General features: G+C 57.6%; 3 protein-coding genes across 10 annotated transcripts in view; 2 read left to right on the top strand and 1 right to left on the bottom strand.

The window, feature by feature from the left end:
* Positions 1-659, top strand: part of SKAP1 (src kinase associated phosphoprotein 1) — a 125,244-nt gene extending 124,585 nt beyond the window's left edge. Inside the window, exon 13 of one of the 2 annotated variants that reach the window (XM_025144198.3) lies at positions 466-659. The gene's annotated coding sequence lies outside the window, so the exon portion shown is untranslated. The remainder of the gene's footprint in view (positions 1-465) is intronic. The other variant, XM_040653310.2, reaches the window with a different exon arrangement.
* A 1,765-nt stretch (positions 660-2,424) lies between these two features.
* On the bottom strand, positions 2,425-8,361 carry SNX11 (sorting nexin 11). 6 transcript variants are annotated; one of them, XM_015299491.4, is made up of 8 exons: positions 8,296-8,361; positions 7,360-7,451; positions 5,811-5,859; positions 5,544-5,630; positions 5,337-5,437; positions 4,971-5,069; positions 4,569-4,781; positions 2,425-3,544 (listed from the first exon to the last, which is right to left on the bottom strand). In XM_015299491.4, exons 3-8 carry the CDS (start codon positions 5,829-5,831, stop codon positions 3,403-3,405), a joined length of 663 nt encoding a protein of 220 aa, XP_015154977.1. In that variant the 5' UTR covers positions 5,832-5,859; positions 7,360-7,451; positions 8,296-8,361; the 3' UTR covers positions 2,425-3,402. The 6 variants fall into 6 exon arrangements, with proteins under 6 accessions (XP_015154977.1, XP_003642844.1, XP_046760411.1 ...); XM_003642796.6 differs by lacking the exon at positions 7,360-7,451; XM_046904455.1 differs by lacking the exons at positions 7,360-7,451; positions 8,296-8,361 and adding an exon at positions 6,839-7,062.
* Positions 8,362-8,547: 186 nt separating this feature from the next.
* On the top strand, positions 8,548-17,340 carry CBX1 (chromobox 1). 2 transcript variants are annotated; one of them, NM_001396186.1, is given in 6 exon segments: positions 8,569-8,672; positions 13,327-13,367; positions 13,369-13,503; positions 14,032-14,209; positions 14,929-15,023; positions 15,689-17,340. In NM_001396186.1, coding segments are annotated over 5 exon segments (558 nt in total). In that variant the 5' UTR covers positions 8,569-8,672; positions 13,327-13,362; the 3' UTR covers positions 15,834-17,340.
* The last annotated feature ends 1,557 nt before the right edge of the window (positions 17,341-18,897 follow it).

Here is an 18,897-nt window from a genome sequence, read left to right on the forward strand (position 1 = left end):
AACGCCACCGTGCCCAGCACGGCTGTGGATGGGGATGCATCTGTAGGGCTGGGGATGACGGGGCTGTGGGGACGTGGTGACCTTCAGATGTTCACCCACGAGACGGGGCTCGGTGCAGCGTCCCTGCCTGGGTTTCAGCTCTGTTCAGTTCTATGGCGGAGAGCTGTGCCAAAACCACCGCAGCTGCCTCTGTCAGACCCCGAGAGCTGTATGTGACAGCTGCAACCTGAGCTGACAGCGGCGCTGGGCTGTTCTCCCAGAGCCCACACGGAGGCATTTGGCAGATGGGGAAATGGAGCCCGGCAGTGGGGCTGGGACAGCGGGGGGGGGGGGGGTGAGGGGGGGTCAGCAGCCATCTGACCGCCCTGTGGGCACAGAGACCATCGTGTCCTCGCTGTGACCCACAGCCCTACACTGCGTCCCCTTCCTCACCCTCACCGTGTCTCTCCCCCTCCCCAAATCCAGGTGCTCGCCTCACCCCTTGCCCACGCTGCGATGCCATAAAGACCCTCCCCAGCCCTGAGAAGCCGTTACAAGAAGAGCCTCGCGTGTCACCACCCGCTGCCCCGGACCCTGCAGAGCCCTCGGTACTCGGGTATCACTGCCCCCCCCCCCCCCCCCCCCCCTTTCCCGGGCCGGCAGCCCGCAATAAACCCGCTCCCCCCACCCCCTTCACGCTCTATCCCCTCCGAGCTGCACTGCGCCAAGCGACCGCCAGGTGGCGCTCTGGGCCCGCGCACCGCCCGGCCGGGGGAGCGCACCGCGGTGGAGGGGGGGAATGGGGGGGGGGGGGGGAAGCGGGGGGTGCTGAGAGCGGGGTAACATTGATGCAGGACCGCTCATAGTGCGGACCTCGGGCTGCTGGGAGGGGTTTGGGATGCCCAGAGCTCAGCTGGGAATAGAGGGGCCTCTGGGATGGGGGTGTGTAGAAGGAGAAGATGGGGGAGGGCTGTGCTTTCACCCCCCCCCCCTCCCCCGGTTGCAGAGAACCCTTCCCTGGGCTTCCGTGCACTGCAGCACGGGGGGGTCGGATCCTGCCCTGCTCCGTCAGACCCCCCCCTTCCGGGGACGCGGAGCGGTGGGTGCGTGCAGTGAGGTGGGGGGGGGGGGGGGGCGCACGCCGTGGGTTTGTTTGCACAGATTTGAGACAGCTTTCCCCGGGGGGGGACGGCGAGGATGCGCTGTCTGGAGAGCCTGGCCCGCGTCCAGGCGGCGAGCTTTGCTGCTGGCAGCGGCGGGGAGCGGAGAGACGTGCGGGGCTGCGGGGGGAGGGGTTACCCCGAGCTGCTCCGTGCGCCCACCGCAGCGCCCATCCCGGTACCGCCGCTCGGAGCCAACCCCAACCCGCAGCCGGCTGCGTTCCCCACACATCAGTTCCATGCATGGCGGAGAGACCCGCCCCCCCCTCTCCCCCACCCCCCCCCCCTCTCCATCACCTTCAGGCCCTGCACAAAACACCCCTGCACGTCTTGGACCCCCATCCCCAGCCATTCCCACGGCCTCAGCAGTGCGGGGGCAGCGCTGCTCTGCTCTGCATGCAGCAGCACCGGGGCGGCTCCCCCCCCCCCCCCCCCCCTCCCCTTCACCCCCCCCCTCCCCACGGTTCTGCCTCCGAGTGAGTCACTGTTTTCCCGACAGCTTTGCAGAGTCGATCAACACCACTAAAAATAATTTCCGCCCGGCTCTGACACGCAGCCAACAGCGGGGCAGCAGCTGCACCCCCAGGGGGGAAGGATGGGCGCCCTGTGGGTGTGTGGGGGGAGACACGCACCGAGCTCTGCTTGCAGGGCTGCTTTATCTCCATCACCTACAAAGTGAATCCCCGGGGTTGGGTCAGCTCCTGGCAGGGCGTGGAATGAGGGATGCCCGGGGCAGGGCTGCAGTTCCAGGCTGAGCGCTGTGCTCGGGGGTTGCAGCCCCGGCCGGAGGAGCGGTGCCTGCAGGATGCTGTGCAGTCTATGGCCACAGCTGGCCTCGCAGCTGAGCCATTTGGAGCCGCACGCTCATGAGCAGACATGAATATGTATAAAGGAGGGGGGGCAGCCAATGGCACCAGCAGCTGCCAGCCTTCACCATGAACTTCTCCTGACATTTTGGCTGCGACACGATGGGTTTCCAACCCCCCCCCCCTCCCTTGTCTGCAAACCCAAACCTCTGCGTGCAGACAACCCCCCCCAGCCCCACGAGTCTCCCACTGTGACCCTCCCACCTGCTCTGCCCGCTGCTCCCAGCCCTCTGCTTTGTGGGACCCTCTCACCTCTCCCTCAGGGTGAGCTGCCCCAGTGCAGGGCCAGCCCTACAGGGAGAGGTGCAATCAGCCCCCACAGTTCCCTACAGCCATCTATCTCCAATTAGCTCGGCCTCGGCCCTGCTCGACTCCCTCCACCCACGCAGCAAGGATGGACACGGCCAGCAAGCAGCAAACCTCTTCTACTTTGTTTTTATTTCAAGTCAGAGCACGTCGGCTCTGCCTCTACCAGTGCTCAGGGTGTAGGAAAAGGTGCAGGAGAGCACGGGGAGCAGCAGCAAAAGTAACCAGGGCCCAAGCGCTGCCAGACACCCACTCCAAGGCAGTTGCATGCTGCGTCGCTCCAAGTGAGCTCCCTCCTGGCTGTGAGCCCCCCATTCTCCTCCCCCTTTGCTCCCACGTCCCCCCGCTGTGCTATCAACGTGCGGAAAGGTTTGTGCTCCTGCAGGATCCCATCTGGAAGGGGTGGCTGCGCAAACAGGCAGGGGAGACAAACCGTTCCCTCATTCCTGAGGGGGTTTCATCTCTGTTTGTCCCAGCTGTGCGCAGCTCGTGGGGCAAATGCTGCCAAGCAGGGCCCAGGTGTGAGCAGAGTATCTGCAGCCTGTGAAGGGTTCCATGCAGCTGAGACCGCCGCCCCCAGGAGCTGCACAGCGCAGCTATCGCAGGGGAAATGCAGCCTCCATGCAGAGGGGAGGGCAGGGACTGACCCAAAGGGGACTGCTGGGCAGCAGCCAGCTCCCACTCCCAGTCTGAGGCTGCCCACATCACAGCCAGCGCAGCCCACCCTGCCCAGGGCCAGGAATGCACCATGAACACGGGGCTTTGCTGGCATCACGACCTAACCAAGCCCTGCTACTACTCCAATTGGAGAGCAAAGGCCACGGGAATAACAAACACGGGTTTCACTAACCACTAGATCTCTTCTGCGAAGAGAAGAGCTACACAAACACGCTGCCTGGGACATCAAGGACAGTTGAGAGTCATCAGGGAGAGAGCACACGAGCCCCGGACACCACAGAGCCAAGGACAAAGCCGTGTTCCCAGCACAGCCCCAGTCCTACCAGCCCGGCCTCCCTCCGGCTCAGCCAGCAGCACCTCCTCCAGAGAGGACTGCAGGTCCTGGGGAAGGCAGGCGAGGTCGCTCAAACCATTTAGTGCATCTCCTGCTGTCCACCCAAGGGCTCTGCTGGCTCATCCGGGCTGTCCGAGTGCGCGTCATCCATGCCGAAGTCGCTCCAGTGAGGGAGGGTCTCCAGGCAGCTCAGCCCCTGTGTGGCCCCCAGGCTGGCACAGCTGAAAAGAGAGAGCAGTCAGAGCACCGGCACCGCTGCAGCGGCTGCTCGTGGTTGCACACAAGGGCAGCAGCACCAGCAAGAGGCAGATGGTGCTGGCAGCAGCGAGGAAAACGCAGCCACAACACCTGCATACCTACCCTGTCAGCCCGGGCTGCTGTGCTCCCCCAAACCCTCTCCTTCAAGCAAAAAGAGCTCTGTTTTATGCATTGTTGCAGTCCAGATACCTCTTTCTTTCCGTTCATTGAAAACCAAGCTGAAAAGGCACTTGCAATGGGTGGTGCAGAAGGCCAGGCACGGCCTTCTGGGGAGATGCCTGCCTAATTCCCACACACACAGCAAGTGCTCTGCAGCTGTGGTGGGCGTGAGACATGCCTTGCACACTGCAAGGGCTGAGAGAAGATGCACAGAAAGTCTTATGTTCTGAAAGGCTCAAAGGTTCCTCGCCACACAGAGATTAAGAAAAGAATGCATCCAAAGATCTCTGTAAATCTCAGCTTAAGTTTTTTCTGGGAGACTCAAGCTCTCCCTCTGCTAAGCCTTGGCTATGGCCAGAACAGGTCACCATCCCAGGCAGCCTGAAGGACAGCACAGGAGACACTGGCAACAGACTGTGACATCCATCTCTGCTCATCTGGCCCCTGGAATCCTGCCCGCTTGTGTGCAGGGCTAGGGAACACACGTTCAGCTTTATTCCTTTAAGTGACTGTAACAAGGATGTGACAGGCAGCTCAAAAAGCCACTCAGGAGTCCCTGGAAAGCCTGGCAGCTCCTCTCGTTTCATAGCAGGAGTTGTTTCCTAACAGTGAAACTCCGTTGCAAGGGCACCAGCCATTTCTAAGCAGCATTCCTACAGCTGCAAGCACAGGCAAGGGGAGGTGTGGGCAGCAGGGCACCATCTGGCTCAGGGTGCCGCCAGCACCAGGTCTGCTCAAACCAGCACAAAGCAGCTGTGAGCACAGCAAGAGAGCTGGGGTCTGCCCCGCTGTGGTGCCCCCGGGTCAGTCTTTCCCTGCCTGCATTACCTGCCATGCACACCTCCTCCCGGCAGCAGCGTAGGGCGGCTCTCCTCCTCCTGCACCCAGCCACAGTTGGACATGGCATAGTGCAGGATGGCTTCTGTCACTGTCTGCGAGCCTTGGCCTTGCACGCATGCCTCTATCTCAGGCACGGAGAGCTGGCTCTGCAGGAAGAGGTGCAGCCGGCTGTCAGAGAGGAGGACAACGTTCTGCACAACCCTGTGCAAAAAGAGAAGGGGGTGAGGCAGGTCTGCAGGAGCACAGAGCACACTGAGCCCTGCCCAGACAGCTCACACCGTCAGGCTGACCCCACCGGCAGATCCACTGCCACCCCACAAACAGCATCTTCTGAGCGCTGCATCCTCCCTCTCCTGCCCTCCCAGAGGTGTGTGCAGGAGCTTCACTCACTTTTCCAGGAACTGCTGCAGCCCCTGTCTCCTTTTCTCAATGAATTCATCCGTGCTCCCCACAAAGAAGGTGGATTTCCCAGGCAGCTCTGGGACGGGCCTGCAGGAAGAGAGCAGATGCAGCAGCTCAGGGTCAGATCGCCCCAGCACTGGAGCAAGAAGATGCGGAGCACCACGGTGGCAGCAGCTGGCACCCTGCTCCGTGCAGAGCTGGATCCTATGAGTGCCAGCATCCCACATCCATGTGTGGGGAAAGCCACCCCTCTGCTGTTTCTATCCACATCTGCTGTGAGAGCACATAAGATACCCAGAGCAATGGAACTGTGGTGTCTGTGTGGTGAAAGCAGGGAGCTCAGGGCATGCTTACACCAAGCCAGCATTCTTCTGGAGCTGTCGCCTCAGCCACACGAATTCCCGGTACCGGCGCCGCACACATGAGGTCTTGGCTGTAAAAGCCTTGCTGTTGGTCTGCACAAAAAAAAGAGAACAACACAGGCATAAGCATCTCGACTGAGGGGCAACGGGGCAGGTGAGCTCTGAGGTCTCCCCCCCTTTTCCAGCAGCCACAACTTACGTGGAGGAAGATTTTGTAATCCACATAGGAGTTCCAGGAGCCTTCGTTCTGCACCCGAGGGTCCTGAACGCGCACTGTGGTCAGCTCCTGGGGCACAAACACTGCCTGAGCACGGGGCAGACCTCCCAGCCTCATCCCCCTCCACCCCCCAGCTCTGCCCCCCTGCCCAGCATTCAGCACCTCTCACCCCTCAGCGCAGCACTCAGGGCTCCAGCATTGCCAAACCCCAGCCAGGCACAGATAAAACCTCACCAGGAGGCATCTTACCTCCTCTCGGCTCTCCAACATCCTAGAGCCAGAGCCCAGAAGGAAACATCTGCACGGAGGAAAAAGGATTAGGTAGGAAGAGATGGAGCACTCAGACAGTCAGGATCCCCCACGTCCTCCCCACACCTCCGGGAAGCTCATGTTTCTGTCTCACCCAGCAGCACCTCTCCAGCCCCCAGTCCTAGCACAGCTGATCCTATCCAGTAAGCCACCATAAAATGAAGAGGATGCATCCAAGTCCAGCAGCCCCCAGGGCAGAGAGCAAAGCAGCATTAACCTCCCACACTCTCCATGGGCCACGCAGCCCATCAGGCTCCTGCTGGGGGATGCTGGAGGCTGCTCCATGACCAGAACCGGGACATGCAGCATCTCTTTTCCTTGTAGCTCCATAGGAGAGAAGGACGGAAGAGCCCAGCTCTACCCCACGCTGCGTGGGCAATTCTGCACTGAAACACCAGTGCAGCCAGTTCAGGTGGTGAGGAGAGAACCCCGCTTTGATCAAAGCTTCCTCCTCTTACCAGCCCCCCCTCCTGTTGCCTGCCCAGCACAAGCAAAGCAGCCACCTCCCAGCCAGCATCCTCCTACTGTCAGAGGAGCCTGCTCCTCTCCCTGAGATCAGCCCAGCTCCTGCTGCTGCCCCAGCACGTCTCCCATTAGCACCAGACACAGACAACGCCGCTCCTCTCGGCTCTTTCACAATTCAACTGAACAAGCAGCAAACTCCAGACCACGATTTCCCCCTCTGGTTAGAAGTCGTGCCTGCATTGCAACCGCTCGCCCTCACTGCCCTCCCTGCTCCCACCCTCCCCAGCACCCCACGGTGCCCTCAGCTCTCCCTCTGAGTTTTGCCATGAGCCGCCGCTTCCCCCACCACATCCCTCGGGCACTGCTGGGCCCCCCAGCTGATTTGCTGCCCCATTGCATTCTCCTGCAGTAATCCCTGTTTTGCAACGATAGCACAGACACGGTGCCAGCGCTGCGAGGAAGAGAGAGGACAGACAGTCCCCACACCCCATAACGGCACAGACCAACCCATCCGAGCGTCCCTCCCTGGTCTGGACCACACAGAACAGGAGAGCTCGTCAGGGGGAGCTGGCAGACCAAACGTGTCCTGGTTTCACCTCTCTGGTTTGTTGTGCAAGGCATTTGGAGCCCCTGGGATGAACCTGAGGCTCAGGACACAGCCCCGGCTCCTGAGAGACACAGAGCAGAGAGGCACAGCAACCCTTCACCTGTTCCCAGTTCCTGGAGCTTTGCCTTTTAGGCCATGGGAGCTGCCAAGTGCTGGGTAGCATTGCGAGCTCAGCCTTTATTTATCCGCTCGGTTGTGAAGCAAAGCTCTTCTGAAGGCTGAGCTAATTTTAGCCGGGACAAGGGGAGGGGTGAAGCCACAATCCATGCTCCAAAAATCTGGCTCCACCGGTTTGCGAGATCTCACTCATCTGATCCAACGTGGAGAGCACAGAAGGTGTGAATGGACAGCAGAGGAGAGCTGAGGGCACAGAGCAGGAGGCCCAGGCCCAGTGCAGGCAGCTCTGGGGTATCTCACCGTGACAGCTCTCACTGGGGCTGGGTCAGGCTGCTGCTGCTGCTGCTGCTGCTGTTTCCAATTTGAGCTGTAAGGGGGAGGGTGAGGGGAACCTACCAAAAAAAAAACAACCCACCACATTTCAGCGCATGTGATCCTCCCCCTGGGGACTGAGGGCAGGAAAGGAGCCAAATGTGCCACCAGTCACCCTGCCGGGCTCAGCAATGGGCACTGAGCTCTCCCAGGCAGCTGTGATCCCCACTGCTTCCAACAGGGAGAGGAGACGAGAGAAAACAGCCCCCACAATAGCAAAGGGCTGCCACGAAGAGGGGTTGAGTTGCTCGGCTATGGGAGAACGGAGACCGCAGAGGACAGCTGGGGGCCGCCGCTCCATGGGGTGGGATGGGTGAGGATGGGGTGGGTCGGGGCTGCCCTCAGAGGGGTCCCCGCAGCCCCACAGGGCCCAGTGCTGCCCGTGGGCAGAGCGGGACCGAGCACAGCCCCAGGCCTGGCACAGCGTGGGGCCGCGGCTGCTCGCTCACACGTGGGGGAGCACACGTGTCTCACGGCCACACTTTCACACCGAGCATCGAATAATCTCATTTAAGCTTGATTTCGAGTTAATTGGTCTTCGCTTGATAAACCAAAGGGAGAAGGCAGCTTTGGGGCAGCTTTAAGCAGTTATGCCAAATCCTCTTTGGGGGCTTTTGCTTAAGACCCGAATTAAGGGCCTTCGGGGGAAGCCGGTGGACCCCACTCCACCCCGGGGGTCGCGATCCGGGGCTGCGGGGCACGGCCTTCCAGCACGAGATCGGAACCCGGAGGCCTCCCCCTCTCAAGGCCTCAGCCCCAAAAGCAAGCCATACAGCCTCCCCGCTACCGCGCCGTGCTCCCCATACAGAGCTCAGCGTCCCGGCCCGCAGCGATGCCCCCTCCCTCTTTCAGGACCCCCCTCACCTCCTCGCGCAGGACGCGGCCCCTTTAAACCGCACGGCGGCGCGGCGGCCTTATAACGCGGGCGGCACTTCCTCTTCCGGCCGGCGCGGGGCATCTTGGGAGCTGTAGTTCGCTCTGATGTCAGCGGGGGCCTACACTTCCCACGATGCCCCGCGGCAACTCCCTCCTCTACCGGCAGCGGACTGCATCTCCCGTAGTGCACCGCGGCGGGTGCGGGTCGCGGCGCATGCGCGGCGCGGCGCGGCGGGCACTGGGGCTGGCCGGGCTCTTTTGTTCGACGGAGGCAGACGGAGCGCGCCAGGCCCGCGGTGCCGGCCCCTGCCCGCCCGCCGCCCGTAGGCCGCTTCCCTTCGAAACCGTTGGCGGGGCTGTGCAAGGTGCGCGGGGAGGGCCGCGGTTACCGTTGTGGGGTTGAGGGGGGAGAACCGCCCGGGCCGCGCGAGGCGGGGCCGCGCGGGGACAAAGCCGGGCCTGAGCGGAACGGACCGAGATGGGCGGCACCGGGTGCGGAACCGGGGGGTGGCGCCGCTCGCCGTCGCCGGAGCGCGTTCGGACCATTTGGTTGGGGGGGGGGGGGGAGTTGGGCCGTGAAGGAGCGCGGGGAAGAGCTGTGGGCCCGGCGGGGGTTCGCACCCCCAGAGGAGGAGGAGGACCCGGGGGGGGGCGGTGCGGTGCTCCCCCCGCTGCGGTCGGGGCGGCCGCGGTGAGTTTTCACACACGCGTTGTTTGCGTGACGCTGAGGGAGGGCGAAGTGCGGCGGGGATTTGTGGCGGGAAGCGGCGGGCAGCGCCTCTCGGAGCCTTCAGTCACTGCGAGGCTCCTCTGCACCTTCGGGGGAGGGCGGCGTTTGCGGCGGGGCGGTCGGAGGCGGCGGTGGGGTATGGAATTGAGGCGCCGTTTCCTGTGAGCACCTGAGATCGGCGCAGAGACGGTCATAAAACCGTTAAGGTTGGGAAGGAGCCCTCAGATCTCAACCTCGGTGCTAAGCGCGGCCCTCAGTGCCACATCCCCACCGTGCCGGAGCTCCTCCGGGGATGGTGACACTCCCACCTCCATGGGCAGTCTGTGCCTCGCTCCTCTCGCTGAGAAGAAGCTGTTCCTGGTACCCAACAGCAACTCGAAGCCATCACCTCTCATCCTGAAACCGAAGATATTGTGGTAATGCTTTCCTCTCTTTACACAAAGGGGGGAGAGAGAGAGAGAGAGAGAGGAGGAAGGCGGCCCTGTGTTCCCACCCTCAGCTTTTGGCTGGTTTAAAGAAGTTCAGCAGTTCTGTCTGCCTTTGCCAGCCAAACCGTAGGATCTCTGTCTATGGGATGGGGTTTGTAGCTCGAGTTCCCTCCGTAATATCCCTGCTGTGTGTGTTTCTCTTAAACCCAGCGATACGTTCTCTCCTGGATTGTGAAATTGAAACGATATGGCTGAGCTCAAAGGCTGCGGCTTTCCTTTAGTTTGGTCTCTGCTCGAAGCCTTGGGCTTCCACTCAAACTTTCCAGAAGTGTTTTCTGCCACGCTCGGGTTCTGGAGCGTGGAAGGCTTCGTGTGCTGCTTCCCACTTCAACAGAACTGTGCCTGCTGCCTTCCCCTGGCGCGTGCAGAATAAACTTGGAGTGTCTGTGAGTCCTTACAGAGACGAGAGCTCCGGGCCAGGTTTGAGAAAGGCAGAAGGGAGGAAACGTTTCAAGTTTAGAACTCATTAAAGCGAAGCCGAACTGTTCATCCTTTAAGGTGCAGCTAATGGAGCCGGGCTGTATTCAGATCCAACCTCTGGGTCTCCACGTTTTTCTTCTTGGCCCTCCCTTTGTTAAGCTTCCTACTGAAAAGATGAGCACGAGGCATGCTGGAAGGGCAGCAGCTCTCCCTCAGCAGCGTCTCAGCATCAGTTCCATTCCCCACTGCCCCAGGAAGCTCAGTGAGCTGAGCTTTGTGCTGATCCACGCTGTCAGCCCGAGCTCTCGCTCCTCTGCTTGCTATTCCTGTCCCTATAAAGCAGGCTTTTGTGCACACCTTCATGCTGGGCCTCTTTTTTCCTGCCTTTTTACTGGGCGTTGAATTCTTTTCAAGTGCCTTAGGTGTGTCGGATGCTTTTCCTATTAGCTTCAGACCAAGGAGTCATTCTTTCAATCTTTCACTGCTCTGCTTTCCTTTTCACAAAGGATTTCAGCCTTGCCTTGAGCGTTAGGTAGGAAGCAGCGAATGAAATCAGAAGGACTTAGTGCAGGATTTCTAGACTCAGGATGGTCCTGTTTTTCAGTGTAAACTATTTTTTTTTCACACGTTAAGTGAAGAAAAATGAAGTTGAACGTAGGAAACGTGTGCTACTTAACGAGACCTCTCTTGGGGCAGGATAATCCAGCCCCAAATCCTGTAGACGTGAGCGATCTCCCCAGAATTGTTGTCTGTTGCTTCTGCTGTGTTCCCCTCCAACCACAAACCAAGCAGTGCTCTGTGTGGCTGAGGTTTGTTTTGAGTCAAGAAAACGGGCAGGGTTTGAAATGCCCTCGTGCAAAGGCTGCAGTCTTTGCCGAATCCCTTTGTCGTGCTCCAGCCTCTCTGACTGCAGTGCAGTGAAAGGCCTGCACAGCAGCTCGCCTCTGCAATGCCAGGCTCTGCAGCAGCTGCTGTGCTGGGGCTCAGCATTGCCTGCCTGCTGCAGGCTGCGGATGTACTGTGCTGCATGGAGCCCCGGAGCCACCAGGCCCCCTGGGCTCTGCTCCTGGCCTGCTTTCTGCAAGTGCTCCTGGCCTCGCATCTGCATCTTCTCTGCCCTTCCTATAATGCCATGAGGGGGCTGTGGCATAGCATTGCTTGCACTGCTCTGTGGCTTTCCTCCTTTTTCCATTTCTGCCTGTCTCAGTCCCAGCTCTGGTTCTGGTGCCTGCCCAGACTTCGGTCCAGGGAACCAATCGGCTCCTTAATGCAGCATCCCAAGGCCCTTACAGAACGAGGCAACAACTGCAGTGTTTCTGACTGAGATCCCTTTGGCTGCAGCTGAGCACAAGTCCCTGCTGGGAGCAGGGAACCCCAGGATCTCACCCCTGCGGGCCCTTTTCTCCACATACAGGTTGTGCCTCAGTGCATGGAGGATCCTCCTCCCCGCGGGGGCGAAGGGGAGGAAGGAGCTGCCAGAGGAATTCCAGAGTGAAACTCGAGCCTGGCTTCCTGCAGGCGCTGGCAGCTTCGCCTTGTTGCATCGCACAGCCTTGGGCTCGCCTCCACCCAGCGTCCAGTCAGTGCCCAGTGAATATCTGGCTCTGCCTTAGCCTGGGAGCAGGGCAGGGAAAAGCCTTTCTGCTACATGATGTTGTACAGCTTCGTTTCAGCAAGCTGTTTCAAGCTTTTACTTCTCCCCCCCTCCCACCCTCCCCTCAGGAATGGGGCAGGAAATCTGTATCCCTGGGGGTTGGGTTTGCTGTGGTATTTAATAAAGGAGCCCTGTGGTAGCGGTGCCCCTGCAGTGAGAATGTTCCTGTCACTGCTGCAGCTGCTGGGCTTTGCAGGCTGGGGAACTTCTCATGGCTTCACACAGCACTCGGAGCAGGCTTCATCTCCTCTGACAGATGCTGCATCTCTGTAACACAGCAGAGCCAGCTCTTCCCCTGTCCTCATCTCCAGCCTGCTCTGATGCTGACCCCTCTCTTTCTGAAACCACCAGGTAAGCACGAAGCAGCAGAGCCCTGTGCTGAAGGAGGGCTGCTGCTCTGCCTGGCCCACCAGCGGCTCGGTGCCCGTCCTCTGCACAGTGTGTGCTCTGAGCAGCAGCACAGCAGCAAGGTCCAAAATCCAAACATTTGAGTGCAGTGCGTGCCAAACGGAGAAGTGCTGCTTTCTCTTTCTGTGCTTTTCCATGCTTCTTGGCTGCCCTTAGGGCCTGTCTGTGAGACAGCAGCACAGACAGGGTGGTCTGGAGCATGCGGCCTCGGCTGTGTCCCTCCTGTCCTCTCTGTTGGGGCTTTTGGTGTGAACTAGTCGTTCATATTCTGGGCTTTGTGGGCCTCGTTTTGAGCCTTTTCCTTTGAATGGAGCTTTAATGGCAGCTGCTCAACTCGGCAACATCTTGTACAAAGGGAGCTCACTCAGCTGAGAGCTGAGATTGTTCCTAGCTCTGACATCTTCTGTTAGTGTAAATCTGCAGGATTCTTGTTTTGCTATATAAACTAACTAGCGTCGATTTTTGTCAACTGAGATGTTCGAGATAACCTGAGCAGCAAAAATGAAGTCTTTGGGCTGGTAATGTTTGACCAGCTCGCCCATCATCTTGCTTGGCAGAAAATGCATTTCTTACTGGAACAAAGCAGTTAGGCCAGGAAGGCTCTGGGCAGCTGTTCAGCAAGGTGGGTGGGTGGCAGTCACTCCTCCCGGGATGCAGAGCCAGGACCAGGAGGTTCAGTCCTGATGACAGAGCAGTGACAGTGACTCGATGTTGGTGACATCAGGTGGGAACACTCAGCACCTGCCGACCCTTTGGGCAGTCTAAATCAGGGCAGTCTCTGAGCCTAAGGACAGCACTCCCATATTCCTTTGTACAGGGAATGGCCTTGGTTTGGGTCAGAGCATCCTGCAAACCCCACAGCGCCTCGGCCACTTCCCAGTGCTCTGGACTTGTGGCTCTGTGGCTGTTCCTATGCCCTGGAGATAAGGAGAAGAAAAAGTTTGGAGCTGGATGAATATCCTAGGGCGCACATACGTGAAAACACCAAAGAAATAGTATGGGGAGCTCCGGATCAGGGACTGTGGCTTGTGTTTAGCCTGGATGAACTGTTTATTAACTTCAAATTAATGTCAGCCGTGTGCTTTCTCCCTCCCGCTGCTGTGTGGATTTGCAAATGGTTTCCACAGCTCAGGACAGGGTAGAGCTGAGACGGGTGGAAGGGCTTTGTGTGTTTCCTGCTTTGTAAGAGCCTGCTTCCTCTAAAACAGCCTTCTGTGCTGGGTACACAGAGGCAAAGCTGGGTACTGGGTATACTTTTGCTGCCTTGCAAAGGCAAACCTGACCTTAACGCACACGTGTGATCTTCTTTCCCCTTTCAGCAGCGTCGCCCGTAAGCTGAAAAACTGGCCAGCACAATGGGAAAAAAAACAGAACAAGAAGAAAGTGGAAGAGGTCTTAGAGGAAGAGGAGGAGGAGTATGTGGTGGAGAAGGTCCTGGATCGACGGGTGGTGAAGGGCAAAGTGGAATATCTGCTGAAATGGAAAGGCTTCTCCGAGTAAGTAAGCAAGAGGGAGGTCAACTTTTTACACGTTCTGATAGTGATGGGTTGAGGGGGAATGGCTTTAATCTGAGGGAGGGGGGACTTAGATCAGATGTGAGGCAGAAATTGTTTACTCAGAGGACCTCTCCTTGTCTACAAAATGGAGCTAACAGGCTCAGGGTGAATGTAATGATGGAGAAGGTGGTAATGCATGTCACGAGCTCTAATTGGAGTGCTGTGAGCATAGCCTAGGTGAGAAAGTCCTGCTTCTGTCTCACAGATTGGCTGCGCAGTGCCATGGTGGTCTAGTGAGGCTTCCTTCCCTTTAACGGAGCGTGAAGCAAGCAGACAGATGAAATGAACTGCATTTCTTTCCTGGAAACAGGAGTAACTGTGCCCTGGCCTCTGGCATCACTGCCCTTATCTGTTTTGTGGGGTGAGGGCACAGAATCCTGCTGCTTCTCTCAGCATCTCCACTTGATCTGATGTCAGGACTTTGTGTCTGTCCCTGTATGTAAATTAAACTGCTGGTTTTGATTCCAGTGAAGATAACACATGGGAGCCAGAGGAGAACCTCGACTGCCCAGACCTCATTGCAGAGTTCCTTCAGTCTCAGAAAACTGCACATGAGAGTGAGAAGTCTGAGGGAAGCAAACGCAAAGCAGAATCTGATACAGAAGACAAAGGGGAGGAGAGCAAACCAAAGAAGAAGAAGGAGGAGGTGAGGCAGTGTGGGCTTTCTGTACTCACCTCCCTAGCTCTGCATTTGGTACAGTGTCCAGCAACTGGAGTAGCCGTGCTCTGAAACCTCAATCAAATGGTTCTACACAGAGGGGAGACTATTCCTGATCAGTGAGGCACAGCTGGAGTGCTTTGGAAAAGCTGCAGCTTTTCAGAAGGAGGCATGAGCTGCTCTCTGAGCCAGGCCTCTGTGAGAATCTAGAGCTGGTTCTAGCACTAAATTGAAAGGCCAGTCTTTGAACCTAAGCATGTGGAGCCACAGCTTCTCTTGAGCAGCCACAAGGGGTAAAATGGGCTGCGGGGGTTACCTGCTGCCTCCAAGAAAGGGAGCAGGGCAGCGCAGGGAGCCTCCCTCAGGATGCTCATAGCTGCCTGGGAAGAAGGACAAGAAAAGGGCTTTGCAGTCTGGTTTGCATCCTGGGAGCTGCTGAATCTTGGCCAGCACAAAAGTTTGAGCAGCTGTGCCTTGGAAATCATATCCTCTGCTTGTGGCTTTGGACTGCCCTGTGGCCTCCAGGTCCCCTCTGTGCCATGGGTATACACCTGAGCTGTCTGCTTAGTGCCTGCTGGCCTCAGTCATTGCAGTCCAAGCATCTGATGCACAGATCCTTTCTGAGCAGCCCTCTGTGTCTGTGTGGCCTGCAGCAGGGGTGTGACCGTCACCCTTTGATGCTACAAGTGGAAACTTGTCTCTTGCAGTCGGAGAAACCACGAGGCTTTGCCCGGGGCTTTGAGCCAGAACGGATCATTGGTGCCACAGATTCCAGCGGGGAGCTCATGTTCCTGATGAAGTGGTGAGTGTGTCTTTGTGTCTGTCATTTCTTCACTTATTCTGTGCCAGAGAGGGAAGGACCTGCGCCTGGGGAGTCCCTGCTACCTGGCACGAAATCTCTCACGATGGCGCTGCTGCCTGAGGTGACCCTCTGCGCTGAGGCTAACGTGGATGTGAAAGAAGCAGGTAGGGCCCTTGGGATTGCGTGGCTCTTAAGATGCCCCCTGCAGCAGGCGCGAGCTTGGGGAGAGAGAGAGGGGTGTGATGTTGTGGCCTGAGTCACAGCTTCAGAAGGCCACACCCCGAGGAGAGCCGTGACCACATCCCTTTCAGCTGTAGTGAAACAGGGCTTGTCGCTGGCGCAGCTGGGAGCCAAACCAGGCAGGTGAAGGTGCCGGAGCCACTTGCTCTTGCGCTGTCTCAGAAGCATGGAGTAGCTGGAAAAGGGCTGCAGCTTCGATTTGGCTGCTGTCCCCGTGCCTGACAACGCGGGGCTGAATTTGTGCCTGCTTTTGAGGGCTCACGTGCTGCTGCTCCCTGCACCAGAGCCACTCAGGAAGGGTTTGCTTGGATTCCCTGAGTGGCCTGAGGACACCTCGGTTTTCCAACTGCTTGATTCTCTCCAGTCTCCAGTTCTTCCACCTCCCTCTGCAGCCCCCTAATTTGCTCCTCTGCTCTGGCCTGTAGGAAGAACTCTGATGAGGCCGACCTGGTCCCCGCCAAGGAAGCCAACATCAAGTGCCCCCAGGTGGTCATCTCGTTCTATGAGGAGAGGTTGACATGGCATTCCTACCCCTCAGAGGACGATGACAAGAAAGAGGACAAGAACTAAAACCTGGCACCCGCCCTGGCCAGCCTTTGTATAAAGATCTGAACTGTGGGTTTGAGCAAGAGGGGGAGAACGCAGCTCTGCTCAGTCGGGAGCGTAGAGATGGCTGGAGAAGATGCCCTTTGAAGAGACCAGTATGGTTTCTGTGCCCTGCAGCTGCTCCGCTGCTTTATGCAGCTTCATGCTGTGTACAGATTCAAACCAGCCCTGCTCACTGGGGGGGAGGGAAGGGTGGGGGGTCCGGGGTGGGGGTGGGGGGGGGCGCTGTGGGATTTCCAGGCTGTCCATTTGGCAGCTTGTGGGAGAGGAAGCAAAGCCCCTTCCATGAAGGACTGTCACTGGTGATGGGTGGGCTGGGGAAAAGGAGTGCAGATGGATACTGTTCATTCTTCAAAGACCATCTCAGCAACCCACAGCCTTCTTCCCAATAGTGTTAACTCTGCATTTTTACAGCGTAGCATGTGTGTAGGTTTTTTGTTTTTTTTTTTTCCTGTTGTTGGTTTTATTTTTGTTTTGTTTTGTTTTTATCTTTTGCTATTACTGGTGTATCGGTCTGGGGGTGTGGGGGGAGGGATGTGGGGAAATCGGTCTCTTGTTTCACTTGGGGGGGGGGGAGGGGGGGGGGGGGGAGATGAGGTCTGGTGACGATGTTCCAGATCATTTCCAGGTCTTTTTTAGAACCTGAATTCAGAAAAGGAAAAAAAAATAAGAGCCCAGTATTGATGACAGACTAAGGAGACAGGGACAGTGACATGACACTGAGACTGTGAATGTCCACAGCTTTGGAGCCGAGGTCCTCAAAACCCTCAGAGCAGTTTGTATGGGGGGAGGGAGGGTGAGGGGAGACTTGTGAAAATGCAGACTTGTGATTCGTATTGTCCTGAAGCAGAACTGCCAGTTACTGACACACGCATTGTATGTGGGAGGGTGGGGTGGGAATGCATCTTAACCCCTTAAAAGCCTTTCTACCTTTTTTTTTTCCCCATCACAAGGTGCTATTTGTCAAAATGGGGGGGGGGAGGACTTCTGATTACTCATTCCTTTTCCCACCTTAATTTGACTGTCCAGCCAGCAGCACTGGGAACCCTTCACATTTATCACATGGGAGAGAGAGGAAACCACGAGCAGCACAAAAAAGAAAAACCAACAAAAAAGCAAAGAATTAATTCCATATTCTCCCATAACAAGTGATTGTTTTTAGGAGGCCAGACATTGGTGCCAGAGCCAGATGAGTAACCCTGAACCTTCGGAGGGTTGTTTTTTTTTTTTAAATCCAATTTGTTACAAATAATGACTTATTTAATGTCTGGAGTCATGAGCCCCACCAGACTCCTGGCACCTCCTTGTAGGGTGGTATGTATCTAGACTTGCATTGTACAAACCTTTTTTTAAAAGCATGTGTTTAGGTTTCTGTGAAAACGTTGTTTAAATGTAAAGTACGTGTTTGGATTTTAACTTCATACCGAGCTCTGTCAGTTTTTTTGGTCTCAATAAAATTTTAGATTTATAATCCTGATTTTTTTCTTCTCAACCTTGCTCCTTCCTCCAGCTCTCTGTGCGTGAGCTCGGTGTAGAGCAGTGAGGAGGGAAGTTAGCCCTGGTGGTGCTGAACGAGGTTAGATCTGGCCGCCGGCTCTCATCTAGGTGTCGACTGGAGCTCTGCAGCAGCCGATGGCTGCGTCTTATTCGTTGTGACTGCAGAAGAGACGTGGTGTAGAGGATGGTAGCTAAAGGCCTGAGTCGAGGAGGCTCCTGGGGGCGAGAGGCATAGCTGTGATCTGGGACCTGTTTGATGGAAGATGCTGCGTGTGCTCCCGGCCAGGACCCGGCTCGCCTGCGGTGTGGGTAAGTGCCCTTTCCTGCACTTCTCATGGGAATGTGGGACAGATGTTGTCACTTTGTGTTTACGGATGGGGTTTTTGTTATTTTTAAAGCTCTGCCACTGATTCTGGTGGCTGAAGATGGAAATGGCATTGCTTTATTCTTGGTTTGGCCTTACACAAGAGCTCGCAGCCTTTAGTAGGGAGGAAGGGAAAGCTGTGCCCCTCTGCTTGGCCCCCTGGCTCTCAGTGCCATAGCACAGCCCTTGGCAAGGGCTGAGGTTTCACTGAGAGGAGGATGGGGCTTTCTGGCACACAGTTTCCAGCATCCACAGGGTGCGTGACAGAGCAGGGAGCAGCACTGAGGTTTTGGGTGGTGTTCAGCTGCTCTGCCAGTGCCTGCAAAACTATGCAGCCCATTGAAATCCAGGCTATTCGCAGCACCCGGCGGTATGCTGAAATGTCTTCCTTGCACTGGTAGCCAGCAGCAGCAGCAATTAAACCGGTGTTAATCACTGGAGTTGGAAGGAGGAACGTCCACTTAATTGAACATAAGGAGGTTGCAGCTCCTTGGAGAGGCTCTTGGCCGATTGATGGCCACGGGGGGCTGGAAGCTGCATGCTGCTGGAGCCTGGAGGATGTGGGGCTCCTGATGGGGCAGAGCGTCACCTCCTGAGGCCCTGAGCCTGTGTGTGCTGGGAGCTGTGAGAGGGGTCGTGGTGGTGGGTTCAGTGCTCAGGGATGGAGGCAGTGAGGCCGTGCGGGGCAGCACAGCACTCCTCAAAGCCAGGGCTCCGGCCGAGATCAGAGGCAGGAGGCCCCGCTGGTGGCTAAGTGCTTCCTGCCTAGGAAAATGAAAGGTCTGCTCACCACCTGATCTGTGCTGGCAGGCAGCCCGCACTGCTGACAGTGCCGGGACGTGACAGCGATGCACCGAGTGCTGGCCCTGGGCTGCCCCAAAGGCTGGGGGAGATGGCTGCAGGCAGGGATTGCACCGGGAGTGTTCTCAGCTGGAGATGGAGATCCCAGAAAAGGATGACAGCAGGGGGATGGCAAATGCTTGGCCCTGGTTCCCAGAGCCTAAAAGCGGCCTGGGGTAACACCTGAGATAAATACTCTGGGGCCCAGGAAGAGACTGGAAACACCTCGGTGTGTATTTTAGTGCCCTGTGTTCCCCTTGGCTGAGCTGTGAGCATGTGGAGCTGCCCGGGCCACAGTGCCCAGCAGGAGGGAGACAGACCCATCCC

The sequence above is a fragment of the Gallus gallus genome, chromosome 27, assembly GCF_016699485.2.
Source record: "Gallus gallus isolate bGalGal1 chromosome 27, bGalGal1.mat.broiler.GRCg7b, whole genome shotgun sequence".
Classification (NCBI taxonomy): domain Eukaryota; kingdom Metazoa; phylum Chordata; class Aves; order Galliformes; family Phasianidae; genus Gallus; species Gallus gallus.